This window comes from Callionymus lyra, chromosome 4 (genome assembly GCF_982586985.1).
Source record: "Callionymus lyra chromosome 4, fCalLyr1.hap1.1, whole genome shotgun sequence".
In the NCBI taxonomy this organism is placed as follows: Eukaryota; Metazoa; Chordata; class Actinopteri; order Syngnathiformes; family Callionymidae; genus Callionymus; species Callionymus lyra.
This window is the reverse complement of record NC_141821.1, coordinates 36,240,969-36,268,317: the sequence shown is the minus strand read 5'-3', so window position 1 is coordinate 36,268,317 and position 27,349 is coordinate 36,240,969. Positions and strand designations below refer to the sequence as shown.

Here is a 27,349-nt window from a genome sequence, read left to right as displayed (position 1 = left end):
GATCTTCCTTAAACCACTCACATAAACCCCCAAATGAAAAGATCAGCATTGAAATGTTAAATTGTTCAGCAAGCTAGGAGTTCTAATATTATTAACATTTACTTACCACAACAAGAGCGGCTTAAAAGGGGTTTCGTTGGCAAGCGTAAGACCCCAATAAATAGAGCAGACTGAACCAGCATGGAAGCTACAGAGAGGAGAACTTGACAGTAGTCAAAGGCTGAGAAATTATAAATTCTCTCTGTGAATGGGCCTCTATGGAGGGATCCGCTGGAATGTCCCACTTAATGGTCAGCAACAGCAACAGCTGACTGATACCACAAAGGTCAACACGCATAATCTCAGTCACAGACACACAAAGTCTCAACACTGTACAAAACTAGTTTCAGAAAAACAGATTAGAGACTAGAGAGATAAGAAACAAAAAGGGGATTACGGTCATAAAAAACTCCTTATATTTGAGGGAAGTACTAAATGAATGACCAAGCCATAAAGAGATGCAAAACCACAGGTAATATTCACTCACACTGATCCCAGCATCCCTCGACTGTCAGAGGTCAAGTTCAAAGAAACCACTTGAGAATCCGTCAATGTGAATTCCACCTCCAGTTTTGTGCGCAAAAGTGTCTCAGCTTGGTAAAAAACCCAAAAGTCTTCCGTCCTAAACCAACCTATCCACAAGTCCACGGGAGCACATGTCCACCTGAAGGTTCACCAAGAGGGAGAAACCCCCCCCAGACAATCCCAACATCTTTTCTACCTCCTTTCCCTCTCTTCCTCCTCCCTTTCTGCTCCGACCGTTAGACAAAACATGACTATTTCTCCATCTGCGCTGTGCATTTCTCTCACTCCCACCTCCCTCTCACCCCCCCTGAAGCAGGATGTGTGACTAAGGGAGGGAGGAAGTTTGGTGGAGAGCAGATAAAGTTCTGGACAGCGGCTAAAATAATACGGAGTTCCACACTGTTATTGTTTGATGAGGGGAGAAATGCAGAGGTACTTCCTTCATCAGCCTGTTAGCAGAGCAAGAGAAGGAGCTCAAAAGAAAGCAGGGACTGTAACAGACAAGGGGGGGTTAATTGGTAGACAGACGGGAAAAACAAAATGTGATGATAGAAGGGGAACATAAGAGAGGATGGGAGGTCTGAAAGAAAATACAGTAGTCTGAGGAATAATTGTGGTCGAAAAACAATCTGAGGAGATGATTGATGGTGAATACTTATCACAAAGTGAGACTTGTTTTACTGATTAGGAACCAGAAAATCATAAACATTTCCTTGGTATACAAGTGCAGTTGAGTTTCTTTTGCAAGGTTGATTTAATCTGTTCACACCTTTATTCAAAAACATTTTTTTATATTAAAGGGAAAAGGCACTATCAGACTTCTTTAGATGAGAAGGATATTATTTTAGTATTGTATAACACCTGACAAAGATATATGCTTGATTGATATGACTTGAAGATGACTACGTTCATTGTATCGTGTCCATTTTGGACCCTGTTGGCTTGTTAGGGCTTGCACATGCTAAACATAAAAAGTTCAATCTGTCGGAAGCAGAGATCCATATAGACCTGTGTGTCTAAATAAAGAACTGGGGGCCAAATCGAGACCGGCAAGTCATTTTATGATTTTGGATGAAGGTTCATGTTATTATAACTATAATGCATTAACCTTGATTGCAGGAAGTTTCATTACAATTCAAAATACAAAATAATGTATCTACAGAGAAGGAACACTGTTCCTGAAGCAAGATGAGTGAAGTCTTTTATAAGATGATATCATGACATTATTTCTCTACATACGATACAGGATCAGGGAGGAAAAGGCAATAATGAAGTCTAGTGAAGCTATATTCTTGACAAATAAATGAGATTTAAAAAGATTTTAGATTTTAATTACCACCAACTTTCAAATGTAAATTCAAGCTAGGAGGTCATCTATAAGTTGTAGCAGATCAAATCTGCAAGGGACCTTCCTCCCTCCAGCCATGAAAAAAAACATCCTGCCCGGCTGACGGTTGAAGCATGCATCACTGTGACACTTTGGCCATTATGTTGCCCGGCTCCGAGACATCAAGAGGTGCTAGTGCCCGACATTAGTGCTGTTGAAGTTTAACCATCCACACCGCAGCAGACGCTTAATAACATCAGGCTCTCAGAGGGCTTCAAAGGATTTCCTGTAGACCCATATCTCCTGCAGACTCTACTGAATGTCCATGTGTGTGACATACATGCAAGGCAGCAGATTCCTAACATTCTCAATGTTTCCTTCCCAGGGGTGAAGGGTTAACTGTGTCAGAAATCCTAAACAGCGCTCTGGCCCTTTGTGTTCACTTGCAATCAGGACATATTTGTTTGCTTTAAGCTTCTCCGTGTGCGTTTCTCCGCGTCATGTGCAGGTAATCAGATGTCTGCTTGTTTGTATGGTGGACCCTCATCACAGAGACAGATACACATGAATGTAAACATTCGCAATGCACTTCTGTTTTATGCAAGAATGACACACACATAGTTTAAACAAGTAATCTCAGCTCATGACCTGATGGCAGGAAGGGTGAAGTCCACTTCAGGCTCAAAAGCACAATGTGCCAATTGTTAAAGCATTAATTGTGTGTGTGTGTGTGTGTGTGTGTGTGTGTGTGTGTGTGTGTGTGTGTGTGTGTGTGTGTGTGTGTGTGTGTGTGTGTGTGTGTGTGTGTGTGTGTGTGTGTGTGTGTGTGTGTGTGTGTGTGTGTGTGTGTGTGTGTGTGTGTGTGTGAGTCTGTAATCTTTTCTGTCAATATATTTTCTGGAAGTTTTAATGAGCAAACAAATCAAATTGCATTGTTGCAAAGGAGACACTGCTTTAACAGTCATATTCTCTTTGCAAAAGAAAAAAAAGAAAAAAGGTATCGATACTTGGTACTGCATAAACATAACGATCGGTTCCACAAAAGAAGTTAAAACCCTGCCCTACTGGCAGATGACAAAGGTTCTCATGACACATTTTTAATGACGATAAGAAGCCTGAAAAACGGCTCGGATTAAGGTTACAGTCATATTCAATTTTCCTGACTAAAGTATTCATTTAAATTTTTCACAATATGAGTTTGTGTTTTTGTGTTATAGTTTCTGTAACTTAGACTCTCCTCAGAAATCTGTGAGAAGCTTGTAAATTTCAGACACAATATTCTGACTTTCTATGAAGACTTACATTTTCACAAGTTTACAGGCTTACATTCCAAGTAAACGTAACAGTAACAAGCCTTTTGATGTGTCAAATGGGTTAAAAAGAATCTGTCAAAAAAAATCTATCTTTAAAAAACAGTAATGATAAATACCACAGAGATGGAAGAACTCCAATATGACAAACACAAGTGAGATTTTCAAGATTTAAACACTTCCATCAAAAGTAAAAAGAAAAAAATAACCAGTGTCAGCTGATATAACAAGGAAATGGAGACATTTTCCCAGAACTGATTCAGGTCCCTCTCCGTCAGCTGCTCTTTGTGGAATATTGAATTAATTCCCATGGCTCCCATTTGTTAGCAGATATTGAGAATCATTCATTCAATTCAGATGAATTATACAAGTGAATATTTGGAATATTTTCCCAAAATGTCAGCGTGATCTTTTCCCCTGATGTCTTGCTTCCTTCTGACCTACGTCATGCTTTGCCCAAGGTGATCATGTCGGTTAAAAATAAATATTGAACTTGTTAGGGTTTGTTGGCTCCGAGATGCATGAAGCAGAGTTATGACCATTTGTCGTTCTATGCTGTATTTCCTTCGCTGACTGAGACACTGTAAAGAGTCTTTTCTACAGAAATTCTACATACAATACGTCATGTTTGTACTCTTTTTAATATGATGGTTTGTCAAGACAAACAGCCAGGCATAAATAACCTCCTTACACACATTCTAATATATTTTGTGTGCTGTGTCTTGCATTTTAATATCGTAACTGATTTGCAGGTTAGTGGTAAAAAACAGGATTTTAGGAAGTTAGGTAGTAGTGTACATTGTAACAACATGTATTTTAGGTATGTTTAGATTATTGCAGTATTAACATTTATTTTATTGCAAAACATTTTTACTTTTTACCCCTTCTTCAAAAATGTTACCATGTTTTCTTCTTTGTCTTTTGTCTGGATCCAAGGCAAATCTTGTCCGTCTGTGTGTTTTCGAGAGTGTTAGGTAGGTCGTAGCAGTGTCATGTATCACGGAGTCCAAGTTTAATGGTCCAGTTAATAAAAACCAGGCCAAGGCGGACAGATAACCGTAACAGACCACACGCAGAGACAGCACACATACCGCTCACAAATGGTTTCTCGGGTTCATACAAACAATAGATGGGCTTAAAATACGCTGATTTTAAGTAACATTCTTAATTGTATATTAAACAAGCCACCGCGGTAGCCAACTTGGGTTTCCAGTGGACAAAATGACTCCTTATTTATTAGCTGACCAGCTGGCCTCTACTATTGCACAGTAAAAGTTGCTAGAGCTCCCCATGGTGGTGCAAATGTACAGACTAATTGCTGGTAATGTTGTTGTTGACAAGCAGTAAATGGTTTACGTAGTCTGGGCATCTTCTCGCCATGAATGCTAACCTCATGAAAGGAACCCACACATCTTTTAACTGGGTCCAAACCTGTCACTCCTGGGAATATCGAGAAACCTGATAACTAGAACACTCTGACACTGTCCATAATTCAGAGTCGAGGCTAAGCTGTTCATGGCCGTGGCTCTAATCGGACCCAGAAGTCTGTGTTTTAGTTTGTGTGTGTGACAAGATTGACAACTTGTGTGTGTCTATGTGTGTGTGTAGGAGATCTTGAGGAATGCTAAGTATGCCTATTGTTCGTTTTAGGAAGAGTGATGGGGGGCAGACTTTTGTGTTTCATGGTTCTTGGCACCAAAGACCTCCGTCTTGCCCAGGTCTCGCGGGACCCTGTGGTAGAAAAATCTAAACACAGGATGTGTGTGTGTTTGTGTGTGAATGAGTTTCTTTGTTTGAGTACAAACATCTCTTTTTTAAGTCGGTCATATTTACCATTAGATTTTATTCTTTTACTCTTCAGTCAGAATTGTGTAATAATGAATACTTAAACATGAAGCTATTTTTTAAGTTCTCCAACTAGACTCAAAGAGTTTATCGACTGGCAACTCACAACTCACCTCCTCCACACATCCCAATTTTCAAAACAGCTGAATTATAGTCTTGTTTCAAGCAAATTCAAAAAACTTCACTTGAAACTGACTTCTATATTTTCTTTCCCCAATTTCCCAGCCTCCAGTCTTTCATCTGGTCAGCCTCCTCTCAGTTCGTCATTTGGCAAAAATAAATGTTTAGCTCATGAGCAACATAGATGAAAAAACTGAGTAAAGATGAAAGACCAATGTCGTAAGTCCTGTTTATCAAGACAGAATCTGCCTCAACCTCTCCTGTGATTATGATTTCATTCCTCCGGCTGCCACGTAACTCACTGTCGACCAATATTCTCTGTGTGTGTGTGTGTGTGTGTGTATCTATATATATATATATATATATATATATACGTTTAGCTCATTAAATCAGTTTAATACATTTTAAAAATTGCTGTAATGCGTTTTCTAGAAAGAAAAAAAAAGATGCTTTTTTATAGTTTAAGGTGTAACAGAAGGATTAACAGGTATATAAAACATTTTTAAAGTGTTTCTCCAATTACTTATAGAGATTGTTAAGTTTAGCTTTTGCTTAAAACAGGAAATGCTCAATACCTCCTCAATATTTATCAGTATGCAAGCAGTAGTGACCTCATATTTAAGTCAGAAATCCAGGTGAACACGCCACAGTACCGTAGGATTTTATGAAACGCTTCCTCCAACTTTCATGGAAATTTACTATAAACCATTTGATTTTGTGTTGTGAAGAAGCCCTTTAGGCACACCTGCAGCTCAACAGTCATTTCCTCTTCCATCAGCGACATGGAATAAACCACAGCACTTTGTTCACATCCCGTCACAACCGCTTCTTCTTGTTCACATCACACAGATATTTGCAGATCCGTTAAAAGCTGGACAGGATACAGGGATGGGAAACTTGGGAAGGACAGGAAATTATACCCAAATGCAAGAATGTCCTTTCTTGCCTGTAACGCACATGCTGAAAAAACGCACACAAAGTACACTTGGGTCTCTCTCACAAAAGGTCGACAAAAACAGAAACAGGAAGCACAATGAATGCAACATTTCCAGGTCAGTAAGACAACCTTTCTTCATGCACAGAAAAACCCTAAGCATCCAAGAAGATTTCTACATCTCTATTTAGGTAAGGACCTCACCTAAAATAAACAAATATGGAGCAGTCTTAACACACTGAGATCAACTACAACTGCAAAATCTTTTTACAGACCATTGATATTTATATATCTCTTCAAAACATGATAACATAGCATCCATGCACAACAGGAATAGTATTTAAAAAATAAAAAACACATTCAAAGATCACTTACTAATGCTTTTAAAAATGGAACAGATAAACATTTTCTTCTTACTTAAAGTAGAGTGGCTTGGATTTTTACTATATTATGGTCAAAGAAACCGCCAGTGATGGAATAAAAAACAAAAATGGAACCAAACAAAACGCCATTTGTCATTCGACTGAACTGCTGGACAGAAAAGTTCATTCCTGTGGTTTCCCATAATTTAAATGACAGAGTCTACAGCCTGAATATGTACCAGCAGAACAAGACGGCCCAAAGTGTTCTGGGAGGATAGCTTGATCTGGACCTCATTAACGAATAAATACATCGAGCAACATGACAATAAGTGAATGATAGACTGTAACTGCTTGAACACATTGAGCGGAAATACACACTTACCACGAGAAGTAGCAAAGAATTGTGTTAACAACTTCAAGACAAGAATATATAAGCAAGTCTGCTGTTTTACTGCACATGTTTATTAGCATCTTTGATTTAGCAACAGTATGAATCATAATGTAATTTTGAGTCTACAAGCTGTAAATGGTAATTGATTTAGTGTTATTCTGACTTGTGTTTCTCTCAAAGGGACAATAGATAAATAATACAATTTTCGAACTCATATAATACAAAACATGTTCTCATCTTAATCCACTATTTACATGCTTGATGCTTAACAGAACCAACAATATCAACGATACACAAAATAAAAGATTTAAAAAAAAGATGTGAAACCTGTATCCTTGATCCTTCCTTCCTTCCTTCTTAACAAATGCCATCACTATTTCAGACTAGATCCATCATAAAAAACTTTCTTCATAAAAGCAAAGTTTCTAAACCACAATCTTTGGAATCTCACACAATAGCACCATTTTTCAACTCTTCATCCAAACCCTCATTTTTGCTCGCAAGCTTCACATGCATTCTCTCTCTCTTCATATACATACAATTTAATCCATGTTGAACATTTTTTTTCTTTCATGCTCCTTCATAAAAGCGCTTATTCATGGTCCCACAGTAAAGTTTTACACTTGGGAACGCCATTTCCTCGTTTTCCTGACATAAATGTATATAATAATAATGCTGCCGGTCTCTGCTTCAGTTAAGTGAACTTTAATTGAGCTTAACATAACAAGAAAATGAGCAGATTGAAAATCATATGAGGTAAAGGCCCATAAAAGTGAAATTAAATACTGTTTGGCAAAAAGCCAGCTTACAGAACTTCTACTACTACTGAAAAGAGTAAAAAAAATATATATATATTTTCTTCCTCATTCATATCATTAAAAATAGATATTTATCGTGCAGGTTTCTAATTGAATGTGGCGCAATGTAAAAAAGTAAAAACTGCGATGGCGGTTTTATAATTACTTAGGCCACGATTTGATTATTCTTATTTCATTTAAATGTATATATACTATATGGCAATAATGTGCAAGTGTGGTTTGAGAAAAAAAAAATATATATATATAATATATTTACAATTAACATGCAAATGTTCACAGCATTTGTTTTATAATTAAGACACGATTACATTATGGTTTATAGATGGCAGAAGTCATTACGTCCTCCATAGCTAAAGAAACAATCTAATCCCAAGAAATCCCGGTGATGACTAGAGGATACAGTCAACTCCACCAGCTTTTAACGCTCATTTTTTGACATGTTTTGATTTCAAAACCAATGAAACTTCATCAAGAGTCATGTTGTCTGTAAATTCTGCAACGTCAGAGTCAAGTACTACAAGGACAATACTACAACTATATCTACAGTATCACATATTGTTGCTCTATCGTGATCCTTATTGTATCAGCAGATTATTGTAAATACACACCCCTAATAGTAACATACTTTAACAACAACTATTTATTGTGTAATATAAGTAACAAAAAAATGATGTTTATAGCCGTCAGCATGATAAAAAAAATTGCTATATTTACTTTAGTATTTACTTTCCCCTGGTGCCAGAACAATGTAGAAACGGGATAAAGTATTTTGTCAATACATAAATTATCATGAGAATATGCAAAAAATGTTTTACATGTTAAATAGTGCTGCTTTAAAACATAAACAATTCATGAACAAAGTCCAGACATCAGCTCTTTGACTTTTTGACTTTGACTTTTAAATGTTTTTTCAAATCATTCACTGAGACGAACCAAGACATGTTGGTGCCACCAGAGACATTAATACATGGTGATATAACTTTACACAGGTTTTAACCGAGCCATTACTGGTCCTCTGGGTCACGAAAACCGAAACATAGATGTAAAACATCTATCAACCTTATGTACAGTCCCTTTGTGTCCCTAAATGAGGTGTTAATAAGCTCTGGCTCTTGACCCATGATTCTTTTCCGTCTGCATGAGCCAAGCATCCAGAAAACGTACGGTAGTATTTGCGTGACTACTTTCCATGTCCTTTTAATACATTTTTTAAAAAGACTCTCACTCCCCTCTGCCAGTTTTGGTCACATGTCAATTAAAGTGGGTTTAGTTCACGAGTGGGCGATCAGTTCAGATTACAAGCAGAAGGTATCAAGTCATTTATGGACTAATTTTAAGCCAGTTTCTTGTGACTTCATGTGACCAGAAACAGAAAGAAACTGACCAAGAAAAACATTTAAGACATTATGACCTTGACAAATAACAAACAATCTTCATCATTGAATTACTTTGTAAGAAAAGATCAACCCAACTTTTTTAAACTGACCAAATGTTGTGACATGATTGCAAAATAAACATGCAAACTATGAAGACCAAAACTGAAAAATGTATTCGACATTCACAAGGAAACATATATTGAAGAAGAAAGTGTAAGTCTCTACAATCTGAATATTCACTCCAACACACACACACACACACACACAACAACTGGGAAAAACCCCAAACCGTCCTACCAGCCTCTGACACACATGCCAGATAGAACAGGGTGGGACGCCAGTAAACAGTGGCATTCCTGCAGCCCTCCGTGCCTGTCAGTCTCTCCGTCCGTCCATGAATGTGCATTTGTACTGTAAATTTTTGCTTGTGTATGTCTAACAACATTAGTCAGGGCTCCGCCTGAGGCAGAAACAGCAGCAGAATCACTGATCCAGTTTCAAAGCTGGAACCAGATGAGTGTTCAGCTGAACAGCTGTTCACGGGGACAAAGTAACGGCTGTAGACCCAAAAAAATATATTGTTTATACAGCCCGTTTGTGTGGAAAAGAGCTAGAGGGAATATTGAAAAATCTAAATATGCAATCTACAGTGTAAAGAATAAGAATGAAAAAAATATTTTCTGCCTTACCATTGGTGCCCACTGAGAGGCGCCACCAATCGGTTAAACCACATTTCTTTAGGGTCCACATTTTACAGCTGTTGTGAGTAACAATCACTTATAAAATAGAGTGAGTATAAAAATAAGTATAAATCAATTAATAAAATCAAGCTTAATATTCTAAAATCATTATATTTTTGCATTTTATATAACTTCTTACAAGATTTAAATGATATTTTGACTCAAATATGTTTCTTTATTGAGAGACTAGCAATAAATAAAATAAATAGATATAAAATAAAACTTTAGTTTCTACATGATGTTTGAGCTCATGAGGGCCACAAGAAAAACTTAAAGAGCCATACCTTGCCCAAGTCGTGGTTTAAACTGAGATGCCACAGTCAACAGCTGGAGCATCACATTTTTAAATGAAAAATAATTGAGTAATTGGTGTATTAGTCTGCTTGAAAAGAACTAAAGGAATGTTTTGAAACAAAGTAAGTAATTAAATAACAAATTTTGATTGTATTATAAATGTATGGGGTAACTTTAGTGATATTGTTGTTGCATCCGTGTTTGTGCTGTCTCCCTGCTGACCTTTCACCCTTTTCCACTCAGCTTGTTTGCTTAGGAAATAAAATTGCTAAATCAACAGCCACAATTACACACGTCCACTCTTCCTTGTTTATCAGTTTACTGGGTGCCCTTTTAAAAAACACCCTGAGGTTAGAGGTCAATCTCAATCAGAGAACGCTGACATCAGGAAATGGTCTGGACTCTTGACCTTTTATCTTGTTTCTCAACAAAAACAGTTATATCACAAACGTTTTTTATTTTAAGTGTGGTATTGTAGAGTCATCAATTGAAGCGTCTGGAACGTGTTTACCTTCGGACTGTGAGCTTGAGAATCCTGTATGAGCCCTTGATGAGGATGAGGGCTTCCTGTCTGCTGCCGTACAGCAACGACCCGTTGATATTGATGAGCTCGTCTCCCACTTTTAGCTTCTTGCACTCGGCCGCCTTCCCTTCATCTTCAATCTGGATGATACGAGAGACACCAGGGTGAGATACACGCTTCATTCAGTCTGTACAGACAAACACATTCCCAAGCACGCGTTTGACGAAAACCCATTTTGGAGTCGACTGGCTCCGTCTCCACGACGACATTGGCTTCTAGAGCATCTCTAAAACAGTTGCAAACATCCCGTAGAAATCCATCACATTCTTCTGTAATAGCACTCAGTGTGTGTTTGGCACAGTGGTGACTGTGGGTCACACAGTGGTGAAGCCTGACTTGTTAAAGCATTGCTGGGATGTTTCAGAGTGTTTTTCAGGCTGCTGTGGGTGAAACTTTGACAAGTGTGCTGAAGGACGAGCGCAGAGGTTTGTGTTCCACCATGAATCACCCCAGCGGAGAGAAAGAGCGACGACTCACTAATGGTGTTCTTTCAAGACACTATTAGTGCTGAACTAAGTGAGTCAAGCCACGTTCTCGACGGCAATTTGTTCTCTGGATCATCAATTATCAAATTAATCTCTGGGGCTTTCTCCAAACTACACTTTAAGTAGTATATTTTTATTTTTTTTGAAAACAGATACGATACACTGATACGATATATAACAATATATTGTGATACTGTAGGATCAAGGATATTTATATTGTACTCTTCTGGTGCATAATTTACACTCCTGACAAAATCATAAATGTCTTAATTTGTTTTGAAACCAAAAACTGTCGAGGAAGTTTTATTAAAACACAAAAATTACTGAACGCCTAGAATTTTTACATATAAATTGTAATTAAATAAATAAAAATATTTTATCAACACTTTAATGAAATACAAACCATAAAATAACTATGATAAAAAAAAAAAAATGTAACAAAATATGACTATAAAGCCAAAAAAGTAATCGTTTTCTTTCTTTTTTTTTACATTGACGCTGTTTAATAGTAATACAAAATTGCGACATTTAAGTGTCTAGTTTCTTCTCACACCGCTAGTGAGTTTTAGAAAAATAGTAATCACAGAAATCTCATGGTTAAATAATTATGAAAATTGAAAAAAATCATCATGAATAAATACGTTTTATAGTGTAGAAATAATATATAAGACAAAACGGAAGAACTTGTGTACAGTAACTACAGAAGATGTAATTAAAGGGGAAAAAACAGTACAGATATTAACATGATCGAGAGTAAACCAAAAAAGAGTGAAATGTTTTACATTACATTAAATAGCATTCTTCCCTTCCTTCCAGTTTTCTGAGCCTCGCAGTGTCTACTGGCGGACCTACCTTAAAAAAAACCCCACTGTTCTAAGCAGTCATCAACTGCAATTAAAAATGTATTAGATGCTAACTAGATGGACATCAGAATAATATTTAAGGTAATCTCCATTCTTCTAGTTATAACTTAGTTATTAGAAAAACATTATTCCAAATAAAATTCTCAAAAACATGAAACCAAAAGGTTTTCCTGCCTTTTTTGCATGTCATGTCAACTGGAACATGAAGGCCACATTGAAATGGTTAATGTGGTATAAATGTAAGAAATATAACATAAATGTTTTAGGAAGAATATATAGAATAGGATGTGTCAGTGAAACAGCCACAATTACACATCCACAGCTTTCTCCCCTCGTCAAAGAAAATGTTGGTTACCATGCGACATTTGGATTTAACCATTAACGGCATTAACTTTCCTCAAATTCAGCTGTGACATGTCAGTTTCATGAAGCTTCATTCTGGAGTCTGACCTACATGGCTGTCCAGACATGGTGAGGTCACCCCAGGCACTGACAAACAGAGAAGAATGTCTCCTCTGTGAGCTGCAAGAAATCACAAGCGGGTCAAACACAAGCTTTTACTTTTAAAATTATGCTTGTGCCCGTGTGGAGCGGAAAAGTGTCCATCAGAATAATCTGTGAAAGAACCTGATCCCAGACTGCCCAAAGGCTGTCGTCATCAAGTGATCACCTGACACACACACACACTGAAAACTGCAGGGAAACAACTGCCTCTTCATCAAACCCCAGGTCTATTAATGTACTTGACAAAAGGCTTGTAGATCCCACGGTGGAGATTTCTTTCACGTTTTTATTGTCCAGGTGTGTTTGTGAGCTGCCCTGACAGAGGTGATCTACACAAAACAACAACATCTGATATTAAACAGCAGGAGAAGGCTTGATTGCTCCGGTGTTTGGTTTGAGTACAACAGTGGAAGGCGCTGTCCAAACATGTGTAACCTCGGCATGTTAAACCTCACATTACGGAATGGTCAGAACACAGAAAATGACTACTTCTAGACCTTTGGGAGGATTTTGGAAGCAGCCGGTGAGTATAAATACACACAAGCCACAGAGAATTTCAGTGTAACTTAAACACACTAGCTTTGTATATAGAGAGAGTATTTGTATAAACTTCCAAAACCCAAATTTTTAAATTACAGTGTCATCTAATCCATTTTAGCTCATCAGTCTATCCCAGCTACAAAGGGTAAGGGGTATCAGGATAGTAGGAGTGTGAGAAATAGTTATGGTTTATATTTCAATAAAGTGTGTGTAAAATAAAATACTTACATTTTGTATTATTTACAATAAAAATATTTGAATATTTGCAGCGATTGTTTATTTTTGTGTTGCAATTAAACAAGGGGCCACTAGATGGCAGCCATCAAAAAGTCCTTCACAGTTAAAGGAACAATGACTACCAGCAAAATCCTGAGGACGAGAGGATACAGTCGACTCCAGCAGCTTAAAGCTGATGTTTGGACATATTTTGGTTTCAAACCAAATGAAAGCAGTCACGAGTCAAAAGTCATGTGGTCTGTAAATTCTGCAACACCAGAGTCTCGTTCATACGTATTGTTGCCCCTGTATCGTGATACATGTTGTTTTGCCAGATTCTTGCCAATACAGACCTGGTTATTAATTAATACAAGTTTTGGTCACCTGGAGGAAACTGGAGTACATTCAGGAAGCCAAATATGGAAAAAGAAAGATTAATTTAGGGTTCGACGTTTCAAAATCCCTGCCAAGATAATATTGTTGATAAACTAATGACTGCTGCTTGACCAAATAATAACATGTCAAGTCACAAGTTGACCAAGATTAACAAGCCTGTGAAGTTCCCACACGGTGTGACGCAAGTAGAAGCTGCCACCATCAAGATTGAAGGAGAGGAAAAACAAACAAAAAAAGCGGCCAATGTTTTTACTGCAGTGACTATTTATTTCAATTAAGTTGAGATGTTGGCATTTTAAATGAGATGAGGCAGAAACTTCACACAACCATGTGATCTGAGGAGGTCTGCTCGTCTATCAATTGGACGAGTCTAGATACATTGCGATACTGTAGAACAAAAAATAAATTGGTAGTACCATAGTACTTGACTCTGGCATTGCAGTATTTAGAGACTTCAGATCTCGAGGGATTTTATTGTTCCTTTAGCTCTGGAGGACGTAATGATTGCTGCCATCTAGTGCCTGAGAAGTTAAATGGAAAATAAATAAACAAACGCGTCAATATTTGCTAATATTATACACACTTAGTTTAAATATAAACCACAAAATAATTGATTTACAATGAAATATGACATGAAAGCCAAAAAATATTGTAAAAGACAATATCTTGAACAACAGTATGGCGATGTTTAGGTGTATCGATATTTTCTTACACCTTTAGTCACATTTCCCGCCTACTTCAGAATGCACAATGGCTGTTACTCGTAAATTCTTTTAAATTCTTTAATTTTTTAATTAAAAAATAATTGAATTGAAAAGGCCTTGAACTGCTTATCTGGTGGACGATCACAGTAAAACAGCTTCAATGTGTATAAAGAAGGTGGTTTAAAAGAGCCTAGCCACTCATGAGGTAGTCACATGGGAAACACTCTGGGCAAACACAGGTCATTACATTTATTTGTACTTAATCTCTGGATAATCTGATAATTAATGCGTCACAATCTTCTGAAGAAGGCAGAGTTGGAGTGGTTGATGTCAAATTCACTGAAATGACAAAGAACAAGGATTTATTTCAAGCAGACTAAAACACCAATTATCCCATGCATAAAGACAAATGTGTATTAATCTCCAGCTTTATACCACAAATTCATTAAGAAACTAAACTTCTAAGTTTCTGAAATAGAACCATCGGCCCGACTGCTGATGTGCCGCATGAGCCCCTGTGGGTGTGTATTCTCTTTCATTGTCGGTGCCAACAAAAGACAGAAAAGCTTGTGTGTGTCAACTACAAAGAAAACTGTTGGAAACAACAAATATTGGCCTTTTTTAACATATCCTGTGAGGATGTTTGGTTTTCTTTTAACCAACTTTTCCACTTCTGGTAACAGAAGAATAATGCGGAAACATTGCAAGTATTTTCCTTTTCCAAATTAAACTCAACTCCGTGAGGATACAGAAGACAGCAGTGGGAAAATGTTGGATTTCTTTGAAGCTTTTTTTTTTTTTTTTTTTTTTTTTTTTTTTAAAAGGTACTTGGCCCTTTCAAATTTTTTTTCAATCTTAATATTTAACATTATACCTTTGAGGCAATTATTTATCGCAGTTTATATTTTGACTGAATGAATTGTTTGAGAAAAAGTGACTTGAAGATAAATGCAAACAAGAAATATATACACATGCACATGACTTTTGGTACACGCTCGTGTCCCTTGATAAGAATTTTATTTTGCATAAAGAAGATTTCGTCAAGTAACAAAACTGTGAATTACATAATGCGTAATACATCATCATTATAAATGACATAAATATAAATCTAAACTTTACATTATATTCACTTTTATAAAGTAAATCACACGGCCCGACAAGTGTTTTTTAATTGTTCCGCCAGAAAGTTGTTTAAAGCAGCTCTAGGCGATTTTAAGCCGAGCGACGGCAGTGGACTAAAGTGGTAATGTTTAGCCCGACGGGAGACCACATTTCCCATGAGCACTCACTAAACGTCGCAAAAGTTGCCATGCCCCGGTTTTGTAAATGACATAACTTTAGCTTTGTTTTTGTACCGGAAAAAAAGTTTAAAAATTGTTATTTTCCTGACATGACATAAGGGTTAATGTGTCAAAATAGTGCTGGGAGAACATTGCCTTATTTGTGTTTGTCGCAGAAAAACATTGTCTAAATGATTTATTTGGTTAAGAAATTAAGAGAGGTTTGCAGTTTGCAGTTTGTAATTTTCGCTGAACAAGTAAGTTAAGCAGAAAGTTTGTGTATATTATTCAGTGTCTTTTTGTAACTTGTCACATCAATCACTGACAGATTTAGGTGTTTGATTTCCTGTGACACTCCGGAAGGCTATTTCACTCTTTACACACACCCGTCATCAACCTCTGCCCCGCAGCCTGAGCCATAAGAGGTTCTCCTCCCTTCCTCACACCCACGTCCACACAAGGGTTTCTTTATCGGGCCTGGACAAGGGGAAGAGCCGACATGGAAAAAGATCAGCTCCCACGGTCGCCAGAAGTCTGATGTGTGTTTGCATCCTCACTGTATAGCAGCACTGAGCCCAGAGGTCAAGATGAACCGCGGTTGTCCTCTAACAGCACATATCAAGAGTTTCAATAAGACAAAACCTCAAACTGAGACGTAAATTCCCAGAGCCGTCACTCCTCAGACAGCTGAAGACCCTGGGTCACTGACACAGTTGGAGCAAATTCAATACCCTGGTGGGGAGACAAGTGAGGTGAAGCCCAAAACAAAGGGAAAAAATACAGAAAGTTATTCCAGGTAAACCAAATGCAGCCGTTTAAAGGGACTTCTAGGCTTCATTTATAACTTTTCAACCAGGTATATGTTTAACATTTCACTTAGTTTTTTTGGAATGTGCAGATTCTAAGTAGTGTAATTCTTACCTTTAGGAATAATTTGTTTTATTTGAAAAAATATTGAATGTTGTTTCACCTTAGTTTACGCAAATATCCAAATGTAGCTAACTTAGGTAACTCATGTTAAAGTTTACTACATTATGTACAAGAACTTTGTTCCCTTGAAAAAACAGAAACAGAGGTAGTACTCATAACAGGCCCTTAGGTGGCACTACCATGCACTACAACGAGGAAAGCCTGACGTGAACAATTTGCTTTTTCATAATAAGCCTATTGTGCCAACATCACAACTATGATGGTATATGCCATACTCATCCACAATAAAATCGTGATTACCTTTTTTCCAGACTAAAGGCATTCTGTAATAAAAGGCGCAATATCAGTAAAGGGGTCCGTTGACAGATTCCAGATTATAAACAGAATCTATGTAAGGCTTACAGGGTTAAAAGACGCAATGTAGATTAATTAAATTAAAGGACTTTAAGTGTACCATATAGTCAGTAAAATATGGTAATATATATATATAGAGAGAGAGAGATATTTTAACAACATTACAACTAGTGGTGTAAGAAAATTTCCACAAGTGGTATATTGCAGGGCTATTTTTCAATACGATACAGAATTGATATTTTACAGCTACATACAAATGTTAATAGCGTTTGTTCGTTTTTGTGTTGCAATTAAACTTTTCGATGCTAGATGGCAACGGTCATTAAATCCTCCAAATAGAATAGAAATAGAATAGAAAATCTTTATTCACCCCCAGAGGGGAAACACACTTTTACAACAGCACAGTTGGAAAAAATAAAGTGCAAGGAAAAAAAGAAATAATAAAAGAGATACAGGAACAATGAAATCCCGAAGGATCCCGGCAATGACTGAGGACAAGAGGATACAGTCAACTTCAGCAGATTTTAAAGCTGATGTTTTGACATGTTTTCGGTTCAAAACTATTTAAGCAGTTACTACTTTTTCAAGAGTAATGTGTTCTGTGAATACTTGCCATATGAAAATATAGGAAAGAAGAGAGAAAAGGCTTGTTTTGTTTTTACTTGGGCAGCGATCGATAACCATCTCTTCTGGTGGAATCTGCAGAGGTGAAGCTCATAAACCTCCTTTGAGTCCAGTCACATGGCCTAGCACCAGCATGTGAGTGTACAGACGCTGTCCGGCCAACACATGCCATCTCTCAATCTCTCAAGTTAACACTGTGTGTTTTGTTTCAGAGGAATGTGTCTTCGTGTTTTCCTCCATTTGATTCTCGTGGCACCGTTCGACACACATCTTCTCCTGCGAGTGACAGCCACGTGTCCTACACACTGCCAACCGCTTGTTACGCTATCAAACTTTTCTTACGGATTGTTGCACATTAAAATCAGTTTAATTACTTAAATATACTTAAATCGGTTAAACAATGTTCTATATAAGGTAATTTCACTTCACCACGGAAGTTGGAAATATTTATTGCCGATTCACACAGGAAAATAAATGTTTTGTTGTGTATACAATGTTCCTTTTTGTCCGCTGTCAAACAAAATAACTTGGCTTTACAAGAGGTTTACAAAATGCTGCTCAAATAAAAGTGAGAACGGGGAAACCTTTTATCATTCTGGGATTAAGACTTTAAAATAGGGTTGAAATCATGGTACAAAACTAGAGGACCAATAGGCTAAATCTACTCATCTTTACGGCTGGTCTATTAGTCTTATTCAAACTAGGGTCCATTAAAGGGCAACAAATTTTTTAATTTAAGTATCTCTTAAATTGATCTTGGAACTCTATTGTACTCATCAGTACGTTTTGTTTAACGTTTGTTTAAAGATAGAAAAAAAGTCTTGCCCACTGAAAATGGCTTGGTTCTTCAAGTTCAAGTCTAGTTTCAAATAACCATGTTATCAGTGCAGTGTCATCAATCCAGGAAGTCTCCAACTCCTACAGGCGTGTATACAGAAAGAAGCAGGACGTTCTTGCCGAAGCAGGAGGAATGAAGCCCATTATTACATAATAATGGACTTCATTCTCGTAACTTCTCATTCTGCGAGATTTCACGCAGGGAAGAAATCATAAATCCAATTTTAAACACTCTAAAGTGGTTTCAGGCTATTCTCTCTATTTCCCTCCTCAAAGAGATGAGTCGGCTTTTTAATAAAGCGTTGACTCCAACATTCCTCCAGTGATATACAAAACTTAAATTCAAACAATCAGCCCACTGTGAGGTGTCTTCCGTTTGCTTTTCATTCAGAATATTTCGGCAATTATTGAAAGTGTACTGTGCCTGCCTTCTGGTGGGTCCTCTAAGTTGTATATTTATAAAAGCCCAGGTTCTAGGATGAGAATAAATATTTTTCATTTTGGATACCTTGGTTTGTGTATTTGCCAATAATGTAAAGATAACGGCTTTAAAGCTATCAAACTGTGAAAAATTTTTTTTAAAGTATCATATATCAATTTATCTTAAAGATAAAACATATTTATATAATAATATTAAGATTGAGATTCTAAAGTCTTTTAATATTCTTATCTTCCACAAAGAAGGGCATTCAAACATATATAGACAAGCATGATAAGGGAAATGCTTGTATTTTTATTGATTCTAGAATTAATAAAATTGAATTGTCCAAAGATTTTTTGAGGGTTTTTTATATTATTCTTAGCCAACATATGCGAAACAAAATCATCGATAGGAGGATCAAATTACATCCGCCATTGAGGCGAAACATGTTTATATTGATACATTGTTGATTACCTTTGGGAGGAAGCAGGATTGACTGACGGCTGTAACCCGAGCAGGCACCCTATTGCTTTATACTAAATATGCTTTTACCACCTTAAGCATCACTAATACCCTCAGAATCTCTCTTAATCCGCCAAAACAAGCCAGACATTACATCTTGGCCACATCAAAGATTCTCCAAAACCCTTCAAAGGAGTGACCTGGCAACACTTGACTCAAACAAATGCAAACATTGGCCACGTTGTTCATCCTCATCTCAGAATCATAAAACAATCTTAGCCTCAAACCCCCATAATTAACCACAACAACCCCTGTGCTCGCGGGTGGACTCTCTAATCCAGTATAATCTGAGGTGATGACACTTAACTCAAGCCACTTCTGAGACAGTTACACACAAACCGTGTTGTGGCCTGGACGTCACATGACAGGAACTGGTCATTGAAGCAGAAGAAAACAACTGTTGCTGTTGAATTTAAATTAAGATTGTTGTTGGATTGATTTGAGCTGCAGAGGAAGACAGAGGGTTAAAAAAACAAGAAGTATATATATCAGTATAAATCAGTACTTTACTTGTAGTTTCTCATCCTGTAGTAAATGTAAAGCAGGTATTTTTAAAGTGCCGCTCGGGGACCATTTATTAAAGTTATTAATAATGAACTGTACAGACATTGTCAAACACAAAAGCTTTTTATGACAAAGCTATAAGTTAAAATAACAACACCGCACAGTGAAAACTCTATCGAATTCCTAAATACTGAAAAGGGTTTAAAATAAAAGAGCTTTTATTTTGAACTTCTTAATCCAATAAGTCTTGGTAATATGTCACTCTTCACATTTGGCTCCTGCAATAAATTCGGATACCCCTAATCTAGAGCGTTGTTGGCCGTAACACATACCCTACTCTTTCTCACACACAAGTCTGCAAATGCATACACAAAGACACACCCCTTGCTGTGTGTTCCTGGTGGAGTATGGAAGCCATTAGATCCGGTGCCTAGTGCTGATAATAGCAAAGGTTAAAAGGTTAGCCGCCTAGTGCGACCGCAGGCTAGCTGGATTGATCCATCAAAGTCATAAAGAGACTTAGCATGTATCGCACAGACACACACAGAAACACACACTTGAGTATGAGTGAAACATTAACTTCCTAATGTGCACTAAATGACCTTGCCCTATTGACTAAAATGTGCTCCCCCTTTCTGTGGATTAATGATTTGGTGACTGAATATTTCTGTCCCTCCTCAGTTCAAAGCCACCAAAATCAACATTTTAAAAACAATTCACAATATAAGTTCAGTATTTTATTCAAGAAGATAAATCTGAAGGGTTGCGAGTAACCAGAGTGAAAGGTGTTGCCTATAATCCGACTAGTCTGGTAAGGATTTGTTAAAACTAACAAAATGACAATGATTTGAAAGTGGAGGGTCAAGTCGATGATATCTAATTTGAGACCGTTCTGGCAGTTTTACTCACCTTCCTTATCCGACTTGTGCTCACCCACCTCTCCGTTTTCAATCCATTTGCCTCAAACTAAACAACAAGCTGCCTCTTTTCTGTTCCATTCCATAATCCCACTCTTGTACTTCTTAAATGTTTTGCACTCGGTTACAGCCATTTTCATCACAACAATGTCTTTCAATGAGGACGTGAACAAATATTGCACTTATACCTGTCATTTCACTGGTGAAAATCAGTGTAAAACACTGTTAATCAAAAACCGAAATATGTACCAAATGAAAGACCTCTGAAAGCTCAAACATGAACAAACAATTAAAAAAGATTCCCTTATAAATAAAGCCACAAAGAGTGGACCACACCCCCAAATCCACTTTTGGGTAGACCACTAATTTGATTTTCCCACTCAAAAGTTCCATTCAACCTCTGACCACCGTAAGGAAACGTGAGGAAAGTTATGACTCGCAAAACCCAAATTGACATTCCTGCACAAAGCTTCTTTGCAAAAATTAAGGAAATGGAAGAAGGTTTCACCAACAGGACAGAAGGGAGGCACAACTGAGAGAGAAAATACAGTAAACAAAGAGACTCTTGTGTCATTTTAGACCTAAACCTCCACTCCCTCTGCCACAAGGGTAGTAGACTGCGTTGCATGGAATAATAATCGTGTGTTTCGAGCATTCTATTGGTTTGGAGTCTGGTTGAGAAGTTGTTCTAGAGATGTAAACATACAAATAGCAACATGCCGCTTTTCATAATCCGACTTAATGACCAAGAACTACACATGATGTCAAGGTTATTTTTGGTGAAAAGTCTAAGCAAGAGGAAGTTTGATATAACAGAGGAAACTGGATTAAAAGGCTTGTTTGGTGTTGAATTGTAAAGGTTGTAAAAATAATGCACTTCAAAGGTTTAGTAAGCACGGTGGTGGTTAAGTGATGCAGAGAATTAGACAAATAAGAGACGTCTTTTTTGACGAATGATATACACTGAGAATGTAACACTGACGCGCCACAGAAGTATAGCTCATGACGAGCAGAAAAAGATACTCCAGACCAGCATCCACGGGCTGGTTTAATGTCGACAGATAAAAGGCGGTAGAAATAAAGCATATGGAATTAGTGTTTCACTTATTTACAGGTTTCTTTTTTGAGTGAAATTGACTTAATCAAGCACCTTGATCTGTCAAGACTCACAGGCGCATGTTCAATTTTTCAAAACAGAAACACCTTTCAGACATTCACGATCAATAGAAAATAAATCAGATAAATGATTTTTATCCAAAATAAAATCCACGAATAAATTTAGATGATAGTAATGAGTATTTGCCATGCCCACTCATTTATCAGTAACCATGTATTTGCTGAATTAACATGTGAAACTCTTCTCTGATGAATAGTTTATACACATTTTAATCACTGGCCCACAGTTTTAGGGACTAAGGACAATTAAAAAGCTCTAATACAAAATAACAAAACGTTATAATATCTCTATGCATGCAATACAACTGTTTCTTTTGGACACTGTATTTAAGGTTAAGACAAAGCATTTACTTAGTCATAGATAATCCAACAGTCCAAGGAGGAATGATTTCTTGAGAGTGTGTGCCTCCAGACATAGCCTCAGAGAAATAGCTCAAAGGCTCCACAAATCAGAGATAACAACATTCCAACCCCACCCCAACATAAAAACACACAATTCACCTTGAACATACCAACTCAGCTAATTTTTTATCATTGCTGTTGGGTATCACACTAGGATTTGAAAGGGGAAGATTATTTATTTTATGAATTTCAATCTGGTTAAACTAAAAGGGAGAACCTTCAACAGAGGACAACAATGTCATGCTAACAGTAGTTTACACCTCACGCTGGTTCTTTGTATAAATATAGTCTATTCCTTTTTTCTTCCATTGCCAGATGTTTTTGGTTAGCCAGCGAGTCTGGGCAAAGGATGTGGAGCCTCTCACGTGGTGGACAATAGAAGCTCTATCTGATGGCATCCTCATCTGCCCCCTGCTGAGAAGATTGCTACTGGAGGCTACCTTTACTGGAATGCAAGGGAGTTAAATAAAAACACTCACACAGACGCGTGGCTGCTTACCAACACAACAACTCTAGGTTGCATACCTTTGACCACATGTCAAAACATTTCAGGTTCCATCAATGACCAAATCCCCTCAATCACAGCGTCAAACTGTCTCCAGCGGAATGTAACAATCGGTGCCATGTTCAACAAAGCAGCATCAATCAGAAGAAGAAATATCTTCTGCAGTGACAGCTTTTGAGAGGGATCAGTTTTAAAGCTGTAAGATAAAAAACGAACGGTGTGGAAGTAACGGAAAAAGATTCGCAAGTCTCTACAAGTGGCCTCTTGGCAAAACCTGTGACCATCTCTTCAGAATTAATCACTCGAAGTGATCGAGACTTGGGTGTCAAACTCAGCCGCACAAGGGGCCAAAAATCTTTAAGCACTCTTGGTCGCAGGTCAAACAAAACCTCAGTTTGTAAGTCTCTGTAATAGGACGAAAAATTGTTTTATTCAATGCGATTGAATAGAAGCCTGTTTTAACTCGATTTTCACATTCTAGTTGCTGAGACATATTTAATCATTTGTTAGAGTTTCCACATAATATTGACTTGTAAGTGGGACCAAAGTAAATCTCATTTAGATTTTTTTTCATAAATTCTTCTGTCTTGATGTACTACTGTTGACATGTTTTCAATATCCCTTAGCATAGCTTTATTACTGGCATCTGTATAGGTCACCATAATAACATTCATTCACTACGATTTTAAGAAAACCATTCATTGCGCCACATTAAAATTATTTAGAGGGCCAAATCTGTTTTACAAACCAAAAAAAAGCAATAACATGCGACATTGATTCGTTAAATGATTTTAGTAGGACTCTGTATTGGCAAGAATCTGGTGATACGATACATATAAAGTTATATTTGTCACGATAGCATATATTGCGATACTATAGGAACAACGATATTTTGGATGGACAGACAGACAGACAGACAGATCGATAGATAAACTTGGAGTGCTATTGAATATCGATACAGTATTGTATATTTTCTTACACCCCTGATGGTTAAGTCTACAATGCAAGTTTGTATTTGCTGACCAATTTAGCTGTCAAATATTAAGTGCTATATTAAGTATTAAGAGTTTTTGTTTTAGTATTAAGAGATATGTTAAAATTAGGCACTGGCATTTTATTTAGTCCTAAACATTATTAAAAGTCTTAAAGATGTTGTAAGTAGAGTCGCGGGAGGTGAAAAACATGTATGTAATTTTGACCCCCATTTGTGGATCAATCAAACCATTAGACTAAACATCAAAAAACAACAACTGCAAATTAATTTCAGTGATGGATGATTGATTACTTCACTGTACTTTTTCGTAAACCAGGCGGAAACACAAGGCCTGTTGTCACCTCGCGTCACTCGGAAAACCAGTTTGTACTCATCGATTCATTAACACAAGAACATTTTTATGAGCGCTCGCACCAAACACCAAAGTGGTAATTTGTTATGCTCCTGGAGGAATGTTGACCAAATGGCTTATTTCCCTCTGCTGTCTGGAGAAACCTCCCTTCCCCCTCCACTCTCAAAGGGCACACAAACTCTTCAAAACCTGAGAGCTGGTCAACCCCCCCTCAGAACACAAAGTAAAGTCGGCATCAACACGTTCCATCTATTTAAGAAGATTACTTAGTCTCATTTGTTAGATCATAATTTATTCAATAAATAATTGTTTAAGAAAAAAGAGTCAAGTTTGTCTATTAACACTATCAGTTAATTATTAAAAAAACATATGGATTTCTGTTATTGAATATCAATCAAAGTGCCATATAAAATGGGCTTAAAAGTGGAATAAATATCAGCAAAGTGAGTCTAGAAAAAAACCTCAGGAATGAATCTTTGTCTGTTTAAGTATGGACAAGCGTAAGAAAATCCGGACAACAAAAGTGACCACATGACACGATACATCTCTGAAACTGTACTTGAAGAGATCAAAGAAAAGATTATTTTTCGATTGACCCTTGATACATTCTGTTGGAAGCCTCAGCAACCGAAAGAATGTTGAGACAATGGTAAGGCTGGAACACATGAATAAAGTCAGACAAAAACGTCTTCTTACTGATGATTAGAGACTTTTTTAAAAAGATCACATCTAAACTGGCTGCTAAATTGGTTTGTATGAATTAATGTGTCAGTCAAGTCTGAGGATGTGGACCACTTCTTTTCTACAACAACTTACAGTCTAGCTCCTTTCTCACACTGTGTAAACGCATACATCAGCAAAAAAAACTAGGTGTTCCCCAAAAAGGAAGTGATGAGATTATGACTGAATTCAGCCGTGTTCCATTTAGGTATGTGAGAAGTCTGCTGGAAACTCTTGCTAAACACTCAGAATGTAAGGATCTCTCTGCGTCTTTTGTGCTTTTCTTCGAGGGCATAACACTTAATCATTGCACGTTTTAATATGCCGCTACACTCAACACCTCAACTACTTTATAGTCTGTGGTATTATGCGTTTGTGTCTGAGTGTTTTAACTTGCCAGTGGACACAAAACAGCTATAGAGACCGGTCAGATTTTTATCTCATCTTGTAGTCTCAGTCTCATTTTCCCAGGGGCTGTGTTACTGTGTTAGCATGTGTATGTTTCCAGATGAATGAGCTAGGCTTTTCCATTACCCGGCTGTGGTGCTGTGGTGAACATAGATGTACACCGGCCAGCGCCACTGGTCTTTTCATCAGAGCAGGCGAAAAAGGCAGTGGAGTGAAGAGATTGTATGTCATGACTTACTTGTGCACTGGACTGGGCAGACACATAAATATGTACACATAGAGGAGGAGACCACCCCACCACTCATGCACACTAGTAATTACTGGGATTCAAAGACTCTTAACACTCTGAGGCGGTGAATGGAGAGGAACCTCCTACCCCCTTAAAAGTTTATCGCAAGACTTCAATGATGTTTACCACACTGGCAATAAAAGTTTTCCGATTCTGATGATGCTGTAGTACTCAGACCGACCTGAACTCTCATCTGCAATAATCTCCAAAATATACTTTAACATGCACTTAACAGTACAACAATGATCAGAACAAATAACCCATAGTGTTTTGAGAAAGATCTGTCAATTCAAAGAGACACCCACGTTCAACCCACATGGACATTTTGGCCCCACTATTAGCCGTCTGATGTGGCTGTAATGTCTGTCAACGCCCGGCCATATTTACCTACCAGTGATTGAAGTAACAGGAAGATGAACAGAGACTGATTTGGGGTTGTATTCTCCAGGGGCAGCCTTTTAGTGACCTCCATTTGGACACACTTTTAACCCACGTTTGAGGTACTGTCCGATTACAGGGTAACCTTTGAAGGGATAGTTCACCCAAAATTAAATGTTCACTCATTTTCTACTCATGTCGACTAAGGGGTGGGAGAATGTATAGAGTTATGTATGTCCTTATAGAGTTACTGGCAGAAATGCATGTTCACATAACGGTTGACTTTTCTTCTTTCAAAAAAAACTCCAAATACCTCGATACTGCTGGTCTGTAACGTCCATCTTGTGTTGAAGTCCCGACATTAGAATATGTTACGAAAAGTAATCAAATGAGTCTATATTTTACATACACACTGAAATCTGCATAGCTAGTAACTGGTGGGTCTTTTTGGACCAAAGAAAAAGTTAACCCGATCATGACCCCCATATGGTCATGCATTTCTACTAATAACTCAACAAAAAAACACAGAGTACTCTTAAAACAATACCAACCCTTAGTCGACATGAGGGTGAGTAGAAAATAAGTTGGGTTCGTATTTTGGTTGAACTATTACTTTAGTTATACAGTTTCTAGAATTACTAAAAAAAAATTAGGATTCAATTTATCCATGGATTAGATCATACTTTTTATGAATTATGCGTTTTACCAGTGACTTCTATGTTTCACTGCTAAAAAATGTAGCTAAAAAAATATAAATCACAGATGTTTTCATTTTATGGCAAAGCAGTACATTTAAAATCTGACAAGTATATATTAATAATACTATTGTGTATGGTTACCGTCGAGAATTGTGTAATATTAAGGCCATGAAATATGAAATTGCATATGAAATATCGACGTCAAATATGTTACAGAGTTGACCAAGTAATCGTCAAGACATAACGTGACATAGTAAATCCATATTATTACCATTATACCTATAAACGTCATCACCCTGGAAAGCATGGCCAGCAAGTAAGACTCCTATATTCAGACATTTGACAAGATAGTTTGATGTAAACACTGTGGACTCTTACTTTTGTGATGATGAGGGGCTCCCCGTGCTCCAGACCCCCTTTCAGCGTGAACCCCCAAGGCGCGCCGCCGCTCAACTGGACCTGGATGTGGTGGAAGGAGACGAGCTGTTCGACTGTCTCCATTATCCCGCCGTGGCTTGGGTTCAGCACGCTGCCGGTGCTGCTAGCGAACCCTCGGTGCTCTCCATCACCGCTCCTAGAGGACAACAACGAATGGATGGATGGAGGAGTGGATCTGAAGGGGGAGGGAAGAAAGTTTGGCTCGTCGAGCCACTTGTTGTCATGGCC

General features: G+C 37.5%; 1 protein-coding gene across 3 annotated transcripts in view; it reads right to left on the bottom strand.

The window, feature by feature from the left end:
* shroom4 (shroom family member 4) overlaps positions 1–27,263 on the bottom strand; it is a 41,923-nt gene extending 14,660 nt beyond the window's left edge. For 2 of the 3 annotated variants that reach the window (XM_087790081.1, XM_087790082.1), the window contains exons 1-2: positions 27,062–27,263; positions 10,593–10,744 (exon numbers count right to left, since the gene is read on the bottom strand). In XM_087790081.1, the coding sequence (XP_087646207.1) occupies positions 10,593–10,744; positions 27,062–27,184 (275 nt within the window). In that variant the 5' untranslated portion in view covers positions 27,185–27,263. Of the gene's footprint in view, positions 1–526; positions 819–10,592; positions 10,745–27,061 lie in introns of those variants that run through there. The other variant, XM_087790083.1, reaches the window with a different exon arrangement.
* Between the last annotated feature and the right edge of the window lie 86 nt (positions 27,264–27,349).